The sequence below is a fragment of the Crocuta crocuta genome, unplaced genomic scaffold (genome assembly GCF_008692635.1).
Source record: "Crocuta crocuta isolate KB4526 unplaced genomic scaffold, BGI_CrCroc_1.0 scaffold331, whole genome shotgun sequence".
NCBI lineage: Eukaryota > Metazoa > Chordata > Mammalia > Carnivora > Hyaenidae > Crocuta > Crocuta crocuta.
The window spans coordinates 867,758-886,465 of NW_027531015.1; the positions used below are offsets into that span (position 1 = coordinate 867,758).

At 33.1% G+C, this 18,708-nt stretch overlaps 1 protein-coding gene across 1 annotated transcript in view; it reads left to right on the forward strand.

The window, feature by feature from the left end:
• Positions 1-18,708, forward strand: part of BLTP1 (bridge-like lipid transfer protein family member 1) — a 205,727-nt gene that overhangs the window by 143,027 nt on the left and 43,992 nt on the right. The window contains exons 51-59 of the mRNA XM_077770881.1: positions 995-1,201; positions 3,304-3,542; positions 7,930-8,174; positions 8,304-8,328; positions 11,232-11,329; positions 12,065-12,250; positions 13,066-13,234; positions 14,748-14,959; positions 16,056-16,254. Of these exons, the coding sequence (XP_077627007.1) occupies positions 995-1,201; positions 3,304-3,542; positions 7,930-8,174; positions 8,304-8,328; positions 11,232-11,329; positions 12,065-12,250; positions 13,066-13,234; positions 14,748-14,959; positions 16,056-16,254 (1,580 nt within the window). The remainder of the gene's footprint in view (positions 1-994; positions 1,202-3,303; positions 3,543-7,929; positions 8,175-8,303; positions 8,329-11,231; positions 11,330-12,064; positions 12,251-13,065; positions 13,235-14,747; positions 14,960-16,055; positions 16,255-18,708) is intronic.

The window sequence follows — 18,708 nt, forward strand, 5'->3', positions numbered from 1 at the left end:
GTATTATTTATAATTATAATTAAATTATTTAATATTAAAAATAATTTAATAATTATTAAATTATTTTCAAGAATCCTTTGCCCACATGAAAGATGATATTTATATTATAAATATATATAAAGCTATCTTTTTACTAACTAGGCCTTTAATGGTATAGTTCATGAACTTTCAATTGTATACATCAAACTGCTTTGTAATGGCTTCTACATACATGACTTAACACATGTTATCTGTGGAGTTCCACAGCTCTAATGTTGGGACACATTCCTCTGCTGTACTTCTTTCTGCTCATTCATTTCACAAAATTCAGTGAGTGCCTACTATGTTCAAGGCACTGTTGTAGGCACTGGAAGAGAGAACCAGAAATCAATAAAGATAATATCTCTGCTTTATGTCTGTATCACTAGAGCTTACTAATTTTTAACTAAATAGTCGTTACTTATTATGAGTTGGAATTCTGTCATTTCTTTGCCACTTGTTGAAAATTTGGAAAAATGGAAAATGCAAGTTAAGTTTCTTCCTTCCTATTGATTTTTTTCAACATATTAGATGATTGATGAATTCCTTTGATTAAATTCTAAGAAGTAAAGTATTTTATTATATATTCAGTATCTGTGCTTCCTTAGTGGTTGTACATATCCCTAAAATAAATTGGAGGCAAAGAGAGGAGTTCTGAATGGAGGAAAAATAAAAATGGAATTTTGTGTATTGTAAACATGCAGTATGTCAGTGTTCATTCTTTTACCTCTGAATACATATATTTTCTTCTGTAAACTCTATTAAAGATATAGAATGACATTCAGTGCAATGTAAAATAAATGTATTTCAGTGTTATTAGAAAACATTTCCTCAATATACTATTTAAATGCATGAAAAATCTTAAGTCATTTAGTTCATTGAATGATTTAAAAGTATTGTATTGCTTTTAAAATACTTTTTCAACATTTCTCTTTATTGGGCTATATTTAATGGTCTGTTTTTTCTTCATTAATAGAACTGTGGTGAAGTGTAGTATTGCCAAGTCACAAGCCCTCTACAGTGCCCAGAGAGGTTTGAAGACTAACAATGCTGCTGTGTTCAAAGTAGGAGCTATCAGCATCAACATTCCCCAGCACCCTGCCACCTTACATAGCATGATGGTTCGAAGTTCCCACCAACTGTCTAAGCAGATATCAGATCTCATCAGACAGCCTTCTACAGCGTAAGTAATTTCTTCAAGTTCTGTGGCTCTGTGTAATATGTTAAGTTGGTCTTTGGTATGTTAATAATAGTTTAGAGGGACACAGAGCATTTCATCTAAGTATTGACCATTATGAACTGTGATACAGGTGGAAAGTAGCTAAATGTGTGTAGGAGAATCATATTGGGTATAAAGCACTTTGTCACAGATGTAATTGTCAATGTTATCTCTTGCATCACTAAAGCTTATGAGATCCTAGAGATTGTGGATAACATAAGAGTTACTACAAAAAACATATTGACAAAATCTAGGACTCTATTAATCCTTATTAACTTTAGACTCCTTGAAATTTATGACTGCATGGGTTTAAAAACTGCAGTGGCCATTTATGTCCCATGGAAATTGTTGTATATAGTTCAAGGCAGGATGTGATCATGCTACCTAAGTATTTTAAAGGACAGAAACTGGACTTTTGTACATTGACTTCTGTTACCTGTATCTGTAGCCCTCATTCATGGATCTGCATTGCTCAGCTTTATTCCTAGTCCTCAAAGCAATATAACTAATGAATAATTAATAACAAGATGGTAAACAAAAGGTAAAAAAATTGTCTTATGATTCTTTTTTCCTAACCTATAACTTAGAAGAACAGTGTGTCTTTTTACAGTATCCTAAAGCAGTGATATTTCTATTTATTGTATCTAGATCTTTAATTCTGATGTGATATTCATGTCTGGTTGAATAACAATACTTAAATATGTTTCTCCTGTCAGTGAAATATGGAATCCAAAATATGTACATAAGCCTTAGTTTAAAAGTATACTAGGGAACTTGTCCTTATTATAATGTATTGGCAGTAGAGCACAATAGTTAAAAAAAAGAGTCTCTTGGGGTGCCCGGGTGGCTCAGTCAGTTAAGTGTTCGACTTTGGCTCAGGTCATGATCTCACGGTTCGTGGGTTTGAGTCCCGCATCAGGCTCTGTGCTGACAGCTAGCTCAGAGCTTGAAGCTTGTTTCAGATTCTGTGTCTCCCTCTCTCTCTGACCCTCCCCTGCTCATGCTGTCTGTCTCTCAGAAATACATAAAACATTAAAAACAAAAATTGAAAAGAGTCTCTTGTCATAATGAGTTTAAAGCCTGGTTTCACCACTTTCTAGCTATACTTCCTCTTTGGAAAGCAGATGACAGTACCTACACAAAGGTTTTTGTGAGATAAATGAATAAATGATATAAAACACACAAAACATTAAGAATATTACCTGGCACATAGTAAGCACTCAAATAGTTATTTGGTTGTTAGTGTTGTTGTTATTAACAGTGATAGTAGTGGCAATAGTAGTAATATTACAGTCAACACTAAGTCATAGAATTTGGAATCTGACAAACATGAGTTTTAACTCTAGCTTCACATTAATGATATGAATGATCTTGACAGTATAATATTCAAGTTTGTGTTGTTATTCTTGTTTACTTTTCTTTTTTTTTTTATTAAAATGTTTTTTTTTTTATTTATTTCTAGGAGAGAGAGAGACAGCGTGAGCAGGGGAGGGTCAGAGAGAGAGGGAGTCACAGACTGAAACAGGCTCCAGGCTCCGAGCTGGCAGTCAGCACAGAGCCCGATGTGGGGCTCGAACCCACAAACCGCGAGATCATGACCTAAGCGAAAGTCGGAAAGTCGGACGCTTAACCGACTAAGCCACCCAGGCGCCCCTCTTGTTTACTTTTCTAGATCATCATTTTCCAGTGGCTTTTTAAGGAAGTCTTAATGTGACCTGGTAGTAGAAAGAAAATATCTATTTACAGTGATCTTTTGCTATTTTACATTGAGAATTGCAATAGTTTTATACAATAAAATGGTAGCTTTTCTAATTGTGTCTTTTTTATTTTTATTTATTTATTTTTAAAGCTTATTCATTTTTGAGAGAGAGCACAAGCAGGGGAGGGACAGAGAGAGAGGGAGAGAGAGAATCCCAAGTACTGATAGTGTGGAGCCATCACAATTCCAGGGCTCGAACTCGTGAACTGTGAGGTCATGACCTGAGCCAAGAATTGGAAACTTAACCAACTGAGCCACCCAGGCTTTGCTAATTGTGTCTCTTTAAAATTATTTTTTTGCTTTATAGCCCACAGCCTGTGAAAGAAGATATTGCAACGCCTCTACCTTCTGAAAAAACCCCAACAAGTGTTAATCAAACTCCTGTTGAAACAAATGAATTTCCTCAGCTACCGGAAGGTTTAGAAAAGAAGCCTATTGTTCTTAAGTTCAGTGCCATGTTAGATGGTATAGCCATTGGAGCAGCACTTTTACCATCTCTAAAAGCAGAATATAAAATGGGAAGAATGAGAAGTCATGGAATGACAGGTAACATTGAATTTTGAATTCGGTCTCTTAAAATTTATGATTGGTTTGAGAAATTAGTAATATTTTGATGAAAAGGTACACTTGGTTGTATAGATATATTGAAAATATAAATAACTTTAATCAGACACTTTTACATTTTGTTAATGATATTCTTCAGTCAAGTGAAAAATACCAGTTACACCTTCCCTGAATGACCAGGGACCCTGCTTTTATTTGAAGTCTTCAAAGTTATTCAGTTATTAAGGTCATTTCTAATTTAGAGGTTGAATAAATTACTACAGCTAATAGTTACTTTATAGCCGGAATAACTTGGTGTATTTTCACATTGGGTGCATTTAGCTCAAATCAGAAGTTATTTGGCTTCTTCAAAATAACTACTTCTGTAAGGTTTTGTGATCCTTACTTATACAGTCTTCGAAAATTCTTTGCTGTTGTATTTTTATTCTGAAGCTTATCATATATACAAAAGTATGTAAATTAAATTATATACACACAGTTTCAAGATTAAAAAAAAATGACCTTACCAACCCATTACACAAACTAAGAATGAAAACATTACCAGTACTGTGAAGACTCTAGAGGTCAGTGAATATTCTTCAGATATCCACCAGATATTCTTCATGACTGCTCATGGCATAACTACTCACATGAATTTTGTGTTACCCATTCCTTTGCTTTTCTTTATAATTTTACCACATACGTATATACTCATAAATGGCTTATGTTTTGAACTTTATTTGTATGGACTCCCAATAATGTGTTTTTTAAAGGGAAATTTTTTTTTGCTGTACATTTTATTTGAGATTCATCTGTTAATTCATATGTCTACAGTTCATCCATTTTTCATAGAAATATAATAGTCCATTAAGTGATTATATTACAGTTTATCCACTCTGCTGTTGTTGGAACTTTGGCTCCTTTTACTTCTTTGCTATTACAATTGTTCTCATGCACATCTCTTGGTACACATGTGCATGAGTTGGTTTCTCAAGGGCATTTACTTTAGGAGTCGTACAGCTAGACTCTAGGGTAAATGCATCTTGAGTTTTATTAGGAAGTACAAAACTGTTTTTCGAAGTACTTGTGTTCACCAGTATTTACTGTCCTACTAATACTAGATGAGAGTTCCCATTATTCCATATACTTGTCAACACTTAATATTATCTGACTTTTAAATATTTGCTTTGTCTGGTACAGGTGGAACAGTATCTCACAGTGGTCTTAATTTCTATTTCTGTAATTAATGAAGCTGAACTTTTTTTGTGTTAAGATATCCTTATATGTTTTCTTATATGAAGTGCCTGTTAATAGTTCTTGTGGGGTATTTTTTTTCCATTTTACCATTGAACCATTTGTATTTCTTTTTTGGTTCACAGAAGATTCTTTATATGTTTTGTATGTAAAGTGTTGATGTTCTAAATTTAACGTATATTGTTACCTCATTAGAAGCTTGTTTCATTTTGTTGTCTTTTGATCAGTAGATATTCTTAATTCTCAAGGAGTTGAATTTACCAGTTTTCTTACATGATGTGTATTTTTATATCTTAAATCCTTCTCTTCCCAGTATCATGATGATATTTTCTTATATTTTCTATTAAATGTTTTTAAATTTTGCCTTTTAAGTTCTTCATCTATATAGAATTTAATTTTTTAATTTGGTGTAGATTATTCTAATCCATTATTTCAGCATCATTTATTGACTTTTCTCTTTTTTTCGGTGCTATACACAGTCCATTTTTGTCATCTATTATGTGTTGATCTATGTGGGGTCTGTTTCAGAGTTCTTTATTATGCTTCATTGGCCCATTTGCACCTTACTGGTGAGCTATTTGCACCACCTATTTCCAGTATCATACTGCTATCTGACATTTCCTTTTTTAGGAGTTATCTTGGTTATTTTTGGTTACTTGTTCCTTCATATACATTTTAGAATCAATTTGTCAAATTTTCTGAAAACGCCTATTTGGATCTTTATAGGAATGTTTACATTTACTTGGGGAGAATGGACATTATTGTTTGATGCCAAGAATTGATGCAATATTTAACCCTTCGGTTCTTGAATATGTATTTCTTTGTCTCTTTAGGTCTTCTTTAGTGCTTTTCTACAAAGTTTAAAATTTTTCCACTTAAGGTTTTTGTGCCTCTGTTAAAAGATATATTTATTTGTGTAGATACCTATGTACCTTATGTTGTTTAGTTATTACAAATGGGCTATTTTGTAAAATGGCATTTTTTAAGCTGTTGTTGGTATGTACAAATGTGCTTGATCTTTTTGTGTCAACTTTATACTCAGTCATATCAAATTATTTTTTTATTGTTAATAAGATTCTTTGGAGTTTCCTAAGTAGATACTTGTACCATGTGCAAATTAGGCTTTTCTTTCTTCCTTTCTAGTCTTTAAGAATTTTTATTTCTTTTTCTTATTGTGCTTCTGCTATAATGTTCAGAAAAGGGGGTATTATGGGCATCCTTGTCTCACTCTCATTTTTTAAGGGAATTAATTTCATGAATGAATATGATGTTTACTGTAAGGTTTTGCAAGGTTCCCTTTATCAGGTTAAGAAAATTCACTTCTATTCCTAGTGTGCTAAAAGTTTCTATGAAGAAAAGTTAGTGAATATTATCAGATGCTTTTTACTACAGCTATTGAAATTAAAATGTTTTTTTCCTTTATTCCATTAACGTAAGTTATATTAGTAATTTTTAAATTCATATATACACATATATAAATATATACACATATGTATTTTTATATATTTAAATGTATGTTTTTATTCCAACTCCAAACATTTTAATTTTTTTCATTGAGAGGGATTTTTATGAATATCTAGTTCTTTTTGTTACTAGAAAAGAGAAACACTGAAGTGATTTCCAGATTTTGCAGAGTCAGAAGATCAGGCCTTCAGATATTGGCCTGAAATAGGGTAGACTCATCTTGGCCATTTATTCAGGGCATCCAAGAAATAGAAGAGTCGACAGACGCAGTAAGTCAGAAGCCAAATAGGCAGTTTGGAACTAGAAGATACAGATATTTAGGAGCAAAGTAAATGTACTGTCAAATATTCAGACAGATAGGAACACGTAATTCTTCTTGAAATGAAGGAAAGGGACAGAAGTAGTAAAAGAATGACTGTCCTAGTGTTAAGAGATGACCTGAGGCCTAGGATTACAATCTTGATGATTTTATTTGGTAATGCTGGTGGTGGTAATAGAAGTGGTAGTTACTGTGGTAAATAACCCTCACCCTTTTGCAACCTGCAGGTGATGGTCACTGAGGATGCCTGGTTGGAGTTAGTAAGAGAAGATCAGAGCAGTCTTGACGTGTCTGGCTATCCATAGTTGCACCAGTTGATGAAAGAGCATTTTTCTGTTTATTGTTAACTCATATTATTGTATAGTGAGTGAATATAGTGGATGTAACATATAGGAGGTGACCTCCTACTAGTATTTTGAAAAAAGAGATTTATTTCTGGCACAATTGAGAACTCTAGGAATATTTATTACATTTTAATATGTATGTAGGCGCAATAGGCTATTTAATGATGTTTGAGTGGAGAGAATTGGTAATGTATAGAACAGTATAAGATTTTGTTGTTGGAAAGGCACACACGTGTATACATTAGTATATAATACTATACTAGTACAGTATATGCAATGAGTAATAATAGATCTTGATTTTAACAAGGCTTCGTCTATTCTTTCATGCCTTCAGAAATAGCTGGAGAAATATGGCTTGAATAACAGTATAGGTTGTATATTTATAATTGAACAACTGCATGCCAAATTGTTGATTTAAGTGATTTAAGTGTTAAGAACCAACAGTAGTTTTAGTCAACTAAAACTTATCCATATCCTTATTTGGTATATGGTACCATTAATAATTATTGTTAATGTAAAAAATACATGGGTTTATATAATTTTATATCTGATGAATTTATAATTTTATACCTGAGTACAGTGTAGTGATTTGACAGTTTTCCTTATTTTCTTCCATACTGAATCAGGATCTGGAGGCAAGTTGTTAAGTGCTAACTTCTCTGTTAATAAAGCAATATGAATGTGAATGTGGATTGGAATTTTTTGATACTTAACTATTATTTCTCATTGTAACTCTTCTATGATAAGGGTAGTTTCTTTCTGTTCTACCTTCTATGAAATAAAGAACATCTGTAGGTGTCTCACTAACACCTAACACAGTGGTTGGCACCTAGTAGCCTTAATAAATAATACTTGCTGGCTTAATACTGACTGACTCTTTATAGTACCCGCACATATATTTAAAGATTTATTTTACTTGGGATATGTATGCATTTTTTTAGAAACCATGTTTTAAACAGAAGAGTGAATGAACACCTGAACAAACAATAACTTTGCTTATTTCTCACAGGTGCACAGACCAGGTTTACATTTGAGCTGCCAAATCACAGATTACGTTTTACTTCAAAAGTTTCTGCCACAGACATGTCAACAATTCCTCCTTCTGCCAGTCTCAACCTTCCTCCTGTGACTATGTCAGGAAAATATATAATGGAAGAGCATGATAGTTATTCAGATCAGGTGTGGAGTATAGATGAACTACCTTCTAAACAGGGGTACTATTTACAGGGAAATTATCTACGTTGTGTGGCAGAAGTAAGTTTACTTTTTAATTTTAATTTTCTTATGCTGTATCATTTAGGAGTCTTTAAGATTTAGGCATACCAAAATATATGTAGTGATCCAAACTTTTAAGACAAATCATTAAATCATTTATTCTTATAGAATTCTGTGCCGATCTGGTGTGTTTGTATGTACACGTGTGTATATATCTGCCTCTTTCTCTATAGTTTCATTTAAACATGATTTCTTTTTTGTATTAGTCATCTTTGAATTTATATATCTAATATTAGGTTTCACATCCATCTCTTTAATACTTTAATGGTTCATTTTATTATAAAAAAGCTAATAACATTTATATGCATTGACTCGTACAATACTTAAATCAATCCTAAGCAGTAGATATATTTCTTATTTTGTATGTAAAGAAACTGAGCCTTTAGGAGGTTATACAATTCATCAGGTATACATAATTATTAACAATCTAAAGGTCATACAGACAGATGAAATAATTACAAATTCACAGACTAATTTCTTTACTAGGGGAAATTAAAAGCCAGCATACCTGGTTCCATCATTTTTTAAAAAAATTTTAATGTTTTTATTTATTTCTGAGAGAGAGAGAGAGAGAGACAGCGTGAGCAGGGGAGGGTCAGAGAGAGAGGGAGACACAGAATCTGAAGCAGGCTCCAGGCTCTGAGCTGGCAGTCAGCACAGAGCCCGACATGGGGTTCGAGCCCACCAACCGTGAGATCATGACCTGAGCCAAAGTCGGATGCTTAACCAACTGAACCACCCAGGCGCCCCTATTTTTTCACTTTATATTGGCACAACTGTCACAAGTTTAAAAAACATTTGGATATATATTTTTAGTTTGATTTGTGGTAAGCAGGTCATCTGTTATTATACTAATTTGATACAGTAGAAAATTGAAGCTGAAGAGAAATAACTTCCCTTACTATCAAGTGAGAGATATAGATAGGATTCATACACAGTGCTGTCTCTCAGCTTCCTTTGTCAGTTTGTTAGAAACAATTGCAGCCTTTATCACAAAGCAGTTTCTAATTATTTGTTTCCTGAGTTTTATTCTCTAGAATGTGAAGCATTTATGAGAATGCTCTGTGTGCTCTTTGCTAGAAGTATTACAGCTATGGTAGATATTTAAGTCTGGTTTGCCTTTGTTAGACTCTGCTTACCCTACCACTTCTCAAATAGTTGGGATTTCTTTGTGTGAAAAATGTACAAAGAAAACAGTGTACAAGATTCTAGAAGTCAGATATTTATTTAAAAGGTAGATTATAGGGGTGCCTGGTTGGCTTATTTGGTTAAGTGTCTGACTGTTGATTTCAGCTCAGGTCATGATCCCAGGGGAATCGAGCCCTGTATTGGGCTCTGCACTAAGCATGGAGCCTGCTTAATATATTCTCTCTCTCTCTCTCTCTCTCTCTCTCNAACAAACTGAGGACTAATGGGTATGGGAGGGAGGGGAAGGGGGGAGATGGGTACGGAGGAGGGCACTTGTGGGGATGAGCACTGGGTGTTATATGGAAACCAACTTGACAATAAACTATTTATAAATAAATAAAAGATATTCATGGCTGTGATAGATCAACAAAACAAATAGGCTTTTTAAAAAATAGCCTTTACTTATTAGAGCATGTTTAGATCCACAGCAAATTGAGGGAAGGTTGCTGAGTTTTTTCCAAATATCCTGTCCATTATAGGATATAATCGTGTATAGCCTCCTCCATTATCAATATCCCCCACCAGAGTGGTACATTTGTTACAAATAATGAATCTGCATTGGCACACCATATTCACCCAAAGTCCATAGTTTACATTAGGATTTACTCTTGGTGTTGTACACTCTGTGGGTCTAGAAAATGTATAATGACATATGTTTTCCATTATAGTATCCTCCAGAGTAGTTTCACTGTCCTAAAAATCCTTGGTGTTCCACCTATTTATCCCTTCCTTGGTTGCTTCCACAACCAAGTAATCGCTTCACCCAAAGTGGGGCTCCAATTCATGACCCCAAGGTCAAGAGTTGCACAGTCTTCCAGATTGAACTAGCTGGGCACCCCATTTCCTGCATCTCTTGATATGACCATGTGATTTTTCTTCTTTAACCCAAATTTATGGGTTGCATCAATTTGATTCCCTAGTGGAGAAAGCTTCCCATCCCACATGAATATGCTCCCTGGGATGATGCTAAACTCAGCATACATACAAAAAGATTAATCACTTTAAGATGGAGAATTTAAAGATACATATGCAGAAAATTTTTTTAGTCAAGAGGAAGAAGAGTGGAAATGGAAGTTATACATTAAAATATTCGAACATTATTTTGTGGATGCCATATTGATGCACAACAAAGGATCTGTTAATAGGATCTCCATCCCAGGGTACCCTGCCTATTTTTTTTCTTTTTTAATTTTTAGGACAAACCTCTGTTGTCCTACTCTTTATTATTAGCACATATTAGCTTACTTTAAAAATTTCTCTATTTTTTTTAAATTCTTTTCTGTTTGCAGCACATATAAATGTAAGCAACACCTTTGATTGGAGAAACTAGTCCAATTTACTTTTTTCCCTACAAATGTATTTTCTGAGACATATAATTACATTTGTTTAATTATATACATAATGTTTTAGTTTTGTCCTTATAAAATGTTCTTAATAAATGCCTATATATGCAGTATTATCCCTGTCTTATATCTGTGTCAGTGAAATGTAACATGGTTAAATTTCCCTGATAACAATTGGGTTAATAATCAGAAAACAGACAATAAGGTTTTATTTTTTTAAATGAACAAAATAATTATCACTTTCCTTTTTTTTTATGTTTTATTTACTTCTGATAGAGAGACAGTGTGAGCAGGGGAGGGTCAGAGTAAGAGGGAGACACAGAATCTGAAGCAGGCTCTAGGCTCTGAGCTGTCAGCACAGAACCCGATGCGGGGCTTGAACCCACGAACTGTACGATCATGACCTGAGCCGAAGTTGGATGCTTAACCGACTGAGTCACCCATGCACCCCTCACTTTCCTTTTAAAGTGATTGCCTCACACCCTCAATTACTTACCCTCTTTAGGTGGGGAGCAGCCTATTCCTCTTTGGAATGAACATGATGGAACAGCAGATGGAGATAAGCCTAAAATTCTACTCTATTCCCTGAACTTACAGTTTAAGGTAAAATATAAATAATTATACTTTTCAAAGTATTTTTCTAATTTTTTAATGTATGCTAGTTATAGAAAATCCATATGATACATAAATGTACCAAGTAGAAAATAAAAATGAAGTATAACCCCATCCACTCAAGAGAAAAGGGTTTAACAATTGAATATCCTTTAGGACTCTTTTGTATTGCATTTTTACATATGCATATATTTATTCATTTTAAAAATTTTGGATACCTTTCCATGTCGGAACATATAGATCAACTTTATCTTCCTCAACAGCTGTACTATTTGTTATATAGTTGTAACAGTTTATTTAATGGTTTCCTGCTAGTAAATATTTTGATTTTTTTCTAATTATTACAGTTATAAGTAACTCTATATTTTGTACATTTGTTGAATTAACAATAATACATTAATAGAAGTGTTAATATTTCTGATATTTAAGATATCAGTGTTGTTAAAAATACCATTATTACCAAATAGCTCATTAATTATAATTAATATTTTTAACCCATGAACAGTTCAGATGTTAAATACAAAATACTAAAGTGAAATTTAATAGCTAAAAAATTCCCTACTAATATGGGAAATTAAGGAATGTTGACAGCTTTATCAGGTCATTAGACAACCCATATGTATTTTAAACGTGGCTATTTTATCAGATATTGAAAGATTTCATTTTGAGTGAGTGTCTATTGTTGATTTAAGATTCTTTTTTTCCTACTAACATACAATCTTCTAGGGCATCCAAGTAACAGCCACAACTCCATCAATGAGAGCTGTAAGATTTGAAACTGGATTGATAGAACTGGAACTTTCAAACCGACTTCAAACCAAAGCCTCACCAGGAAGTAGCAGCTATCTGAAACTATTTGGTAAATGCCAAGTGGATTTAAATCTGGCATTAGGACAAATTGTAAAACATCAGGTGAGTATAGAATATACTGACATTAGCATTTTGGCTTTTAATTTTGTGTATCAATTTGAACTACTTTAAGTATTACTATACTTTAAAAAAGTATTTAATGTTTCTAAAATTTCAAATTGTAAATTAGAGTAAAACCCCATTTAAGAAGGCCTTTACAGTTTTAGTTTGGCATTGAGTGTTTTGGGTGTTAAATTATTATAGTTTAGTGCAAATGCAATCATGTGAAACTTACTTCAGCATCTTCATAAATATTTGTTTATAATTTCTTTTGATTTTCTTAAGTATTATCTTTTATTTCAGTACTCTGCACTAACATTGGCCAACTCTTAAATATTAAGTTTTTTTTTTTTTATTTTTTTAATGTTTTTTTTTATTTCTAGGAGAGAGAGAGAGAGAGACAGCGTGAGCAGGGGAGGGTCAGAGAGAGGGAGTTACAGACTCTGAAACAGGCTCCAGGCTCTGAGCTGGCAGTCAGCACAGAGCCCAGTGCGGGCCTCGAACCCACGAACCGCGAGATCATGACCTAAGTGAAAGTCGGACGCTCAACCGACTAAGCCACCCAGGCGCCCCTTAAATATTAAGTTTCTTAGTATTTAATATTGGCAAGTTTTTCATACCATATGTTAAACATAAAAAATTAAGCATCTATGCACACACACAGCAATAAGTCAGATTTTATTTTATAAAAATTTCACACCTCATGGGGGGATTTTTTTTTTTTTATTTTGCTAGAAATGATTAAAATGTTTAGGTTTTTTTTTTTATCAGAACATTTTCCATTACTTGATTTTATTGAGCCTTTAATTTTATTTTAGGTTTATGAGGAAGCTGGTTCTGATTTTCATCAAGTTGCCTATTTTAAAACCAGAATTGGATTAAGAAATGCCCTCCGAGAAGAAATCAGTGGTTCTTCAGACAGAGAAGCTGTGCTTATTACCTTGAATAGACCAATTGTTTATGCACAGCCCGTAGCCTTTGACAGAGGTAAGATAAAGTCCATCAATGCTGTTTTGTTGGACTTAGAAACATTTTGGTAATACTGGATAAGGATCATTTGTAGTTTACCAGTGTAAATGCTTGACAGCTAAATGTCTCCTAAACTTGAAATGTGAGGATCCAAGAAGAGTTTTATGTTTATTCCTTTCAGCTTTTAAAGTTATTTTGCTTTTTACAGTTATTTGCCTTCTACATGGGATACATAGAATGTCTGATTCAGAATTTTAATTATAAATGTTAATAAGGTTTTTCCTTTCAAAAACTAATGTACCCATTTGTTTTGGCACTGTCTGTTCACTTATTCTGTAACCATTTCCTGTGTGGGAATGGGATACAAATAAGGAAAACAGGATCCTTGCCCTCAAGGAATTCTCAGTCCGTTGGGAAAGAGAGCAAAGTACACTACTGAGAGGAGCTAGAGAGATACACGTTCTAGTATCTGAGTGAGCCTCTTCCTTTGCCTGTGCTTCCTAGAGGGGAAACTAACTAATTCTTCAGATTCTACTTGGAGTTAGAAGTTTACCAGGGAGACAAAGAAATGACAGCTTATCTTTGTATCTGAAGTTCTAGAGCAGTCCCTGGCTTAGAGTAAGCACTATATAAATGTTTACCAAATGAGAGAGAATATGAATGAATATATATGAACACAGAGGGCTAAAAACTATTGCAGCTTTCATAAAAGAAATAATAGGAAATAAGGTTGAACAGATAGATACGGTTTCATTAATGTGTATTGGGCATTTATGTTGGAATTGTAATTCAGAAGTAATGAAAAACCATTTATGATGCCATTGAAGATTTAAGTTGATGGGATAAGTCTGTTAGAAAACTTCTTTTGGCAGTGTTATGGATAACATTTTATTTTTCTAAATTCTGTGCACTTTTCATTTCACGTCTTACTAACCTTTCATCAGCTTTCAACAACTCCTTAAAGCACTTTCCACTCTTTGTGTCCAGGATACTTGCTTTTCTTTCTACTTCCCTGGCCCCTTCATGTTTACCTCCTCTTTAGGCTTCTCCCTTTATATACAGCATTAAATGAAGGTTTGCCTTAAGGTTCCATTCTTATTACAGACTCTAATGTCTTGACCTTTGTAGGTCACATCGTTTTAGTGTATACTCCTACTCTTATCTACCTCTCCTTTAGGAATTTTTAACAGTAAGGTCTACAAAGTCAGGGACCATGTTGTGTTTTCACTTGTTATTGCATCTTGTTGCATACCATCCAATAGACATTTCACATTAATAATTTATTAAATGAACAAATGGACCTGAACTATTTTCTCCTTTATGCCATTATGCAGTTGCCTGCTTTCTGCTTCTGTTTTTCATAGTCAAATTGGCCATATCATCTTAGATCCTTTCTAATTTTAATGCTTTATTTTTTGGTGGGAATAATTTTAGTAAGAAGCCAGATTTTGCAGCTTTTGAGGTTTACTTGCCTTATAGCTTTACAGCTTTTATTTAAACTTTCTTTACTTTTTGCCTTAATGATAAAAAGCTGTGCTGTTTTGGCTGAATTATAAGGCTGCTTATGACAACTGGAATGAACAACGAATGGCTTTACATAAAGACATCCATATGGCTACAAAGGAAGTAGTAGATATGCTACCAGGTATCCAGCAAACATCAGCCCAGGCCTTTGGGACTCTCTTCCTCCAGCTCACTGTGAATGATCTGGGAATATGTCTACCCATCACAAATACTGCGCAGGTACAAAAAATCAAATCATAGTCCAAGATTAAAGTGAAGCATTCTACTGACCATTTTTATGTATATAGAATATAATAATTTTTCAGATTAACAGTTTATAACTTGAGTTTAGTAAATAGCAAGTAAGACTGAATTCCTTCAGCCATTATTCATCCACAGTGTATTAAATAAGTATCTCATGAGACTTTGATCTGAAGCTCTATCCCGTAGAATTGTGGTAAGATTGATACCCATCTGATAAATCTTAATTTTTATATTGGAAAATAAACAGATTAGTTTTCAGAATCTTAATGTTTTGTTTTTTAGCAAATAAGTCTTTGGCATGCACTTTTTAATAAAATAGACACAAAAGAACATTTAAGAATATTGTGTAATAAGGTTTAGTGACCTCATCTAAAATAGGGTAGGGAATTTCAAAATGCTTTTAAGCTGCAATAGTAATGAAACTTCAAATTATGTGTGTTGGATAAAGCAAGGGTTTTCATAATTTAGGACCAATTCTTAGGAACGTATATTTGCATGGACATGTGTATGAGACAAAAAAGGGCTATAAACCCCTATCAAGCCTAAGAAGTTACAATTATAACAGATACCAAGGTCTATTTTACTGTTAAAATTTACCATAAATAACCTGTAACCAGTTATTTAATGGATTTATCTTTTACTGTTTTGTTTGGCAAGTCACTGAAGAAAAGCCCTGGGTTGAGGATTGACAACATATATTTATGCCTCAGGAGTTGAAAAATAGTAGTTTTTAATGGCATGATGGACAGAGCTAAGGAAAGCCATACACACCAAAGGTGGTTGTCACAGTGAGAATGTTCCCCACAACCAAATCAGAAGCTTGAGATAGAAAACTAGATAATTAACCTTTTGCGAGTTAAAAAAGAAAAAAATGTACATGGCAAATGTATTTAACTTCAACAGTTTTTAAAAGAAGGCATCTTTTTAAGCTACTTTCTAATGAAGCTTTCTAGCCTTGACTTTAGAAAAAGTCAAAAGTCAAAAGACTTTTGTTCCTATGAATTCTGTGAGAATTTCCAAATTAAAAAAAATGTTGCATTTTGTCTTATTTTTTCTTCAATATATTTTGCAGTCTAATCACACTGGAGACCTTGACATTGGTTCTGCTTTAGTATTGACCATTGAAAGTACTCTCATCACTGCTTGTTCTTCAGAATCTCTAGTTAGTAAAGGGCATTTCAAAAACTTTTGTATTCGTTTTGCTGATGGCTTTGAGACATCGTGGGATGACTGGAAACCAGAAATTCGTGGTGATCTAGTGATGAATGCCTGTGAGTGTCTTTTATTTTCTGTTTGAGGTTTAGAGTTTGTTTAAATTAAAAAATAAAACAAAACAGAAATAGTGTCTTCATTTGTAAAACCAAAGGATGCTCAGCTATAGGAATGTTATTGGACTTTGTGAAATAAGAGCTATTTCTAGTTAAACGTTCATATTTGTGAAAAACTGCAGGTTTCTATAGTTTTGGTAAGTAAACCAGTTAGGCATTCTGCTTGATGGTATAACATTTGAAGATTTGTTTACTACCTGATTTTTTTCTGGTAATTGATTCATGAATGACCAGATAAAGCATCCTTGTTCTGTGCGGATCTTGAAAGAAAGTGATAAATGTGTGAGGACTAGTTCATCATAGAACAGGTTGTAGATAACCAGGAACAGGAACTCCAGCCACAAAATGTTGACGTGAGTACGTCCATGTGTCTAAATTTGTAAGCTACAGAGTATAACTTTGTGAATTCTTTCAATTCCATAATACTGGAGGTTAGGAGAAACTAGAGCTGTGTTTATATACAATTTTGAAAGTATATGGGTTTATTTTTATGCTTATATATTAAATATTATAGCAGAGTTAACAAATCACCATTAATTTTATAATAAAGAAAAAACTAGGGGCGCCTGGGTGGCTCAGTTGGTTAAGCATCCGAGTTCGGCTCAAGTCATGATCTCATGGTTCATGGATTCGAGCCCCACGTCAGGCTCTGTGCTGACAGCCAGTGCAGAGCCTGGAGCCTCTTTCAGATTCTGTGTCTCCCTCTTTCTCTAACCTCCCCTGTTCTCTCTCTCTCTCTCTCTCTCCCAGAAATAAATAAAACATTAACAAATTTAAAAAAAAAGATAAAAGTACATTTGAGAAATTAAAGGTTGCGAACTAAAATTCCTCAGCCAATCCCTAAGCCAAAATTAATACTTACTTTACAAAAGGTAGTATGCCGTTGTTTATGCAGGTTTTTTTGCCCTCTCTACTGGAAGGAAATCTTTCCAGTTTTGGGTCTTCTTTAAAGAAAAAACATATTTTTCATTATTTTTATATCAAAAATTAAAGTTTTGACATTCCATGTTGATTAAAACTTAAATAAGATTATAGGTGAAATTCTCGGTTTTGTATGTTTCTCATTTAGGTAATTCATAGGTAAAATACTAGAATTTTTTTGAAATACTTCAGGTTACTAAGAAGACTTGTTATCAAAGTACTTATGCCTAAAATTCAGAAGACCAAAAATAGCCTGGATCAGAAATCTTTACAAATAATCTTTTACACAGTTGTTATATATATATTTAAAAACCACCATAACTCGGGGTGGCTCAGTTGGCTGAGTGTCTGAGTCTTGATTTTGGCTCAGATCATGATTTCACAGTTTGTGAGATAGAGTCCCACTTTGGGCTCTGAGATGACAGCACGGACCCTGCTTGGGATTCTCTCTCTGCTCCTCTCTCTCAAAATAAAAAAATAAATGTTAAAAAAAAATCACTATAACTCTTGTCTTTTTTTTCTTAAAATAGATTTAAATCTACTGATTTGTATTAAGATGACATCTTTGCCATTATTATAATCATTTAAATGAATAGAATGTATTTGGAAGCAAAGGAAGAATACCATTTCTTTAACAGTGTATTCTAAAAGGAAAATGCAAGAGAAATATGCCTCCAAAGCAAAATAAAAAATATATTAAAAATGTATACACGATAACTCAGCACCTCAGTGTATATTGTACCAACTAAGTAGAATACTAACATGCTGATAATTGTGATAATACATGGTTTATTTTAGGTTTTGTAGGATATGAAATGACTTGTTTATATAACATGCTTTTTGTTTGGTGTCTTGGGAAGGAAGCAAAGGAGTTGAGTGGTTGCTGTATTGATTTAAGAATTCTAAATTATAAAAGGGGCAGATTAGTTTTTGTTAGTAGTTATAAATAGAATATAAATTACATTTAATATTTTGGACAAAGGCTGAGTTAGGGTAGAGAAACAAGGAAAAATAGAGTTATGCCTTAGGATATTTTTTTTTACAGACCATTTTAAAATCAGGTTTTAGAAAAAAGATGGCACAGTGGAATTGCCTCTCTAGGGTGATAATGTTTTCTAGGAAATGCAGTAAAAATTAGAAATGACAATCTGTAGGAAGAGCTCAAAGGACCATGTAAGTAGATAGAGAAGCTCTGACTCTTTTCACTAATATGTGTTTGTAGAAATTATAAAAACCATTATTGGAAGTTTGAAAAAAAATTTTGAAAGACTTCAAACTCTTTGATTAGATTGATTTAGTTGATTCCCTTCTCCTCACTTTCAGGATTTGGATCTACTCCTAAAAATAAATGTTAAATAAAATATTTTTATTTTACTTATTTTTATTTATTTATTATTATTTTATTTATTATATATTATATATATTATTTATTTATTATTTTTTTATTTATTATATATTATTATTATTCCTTTTTAA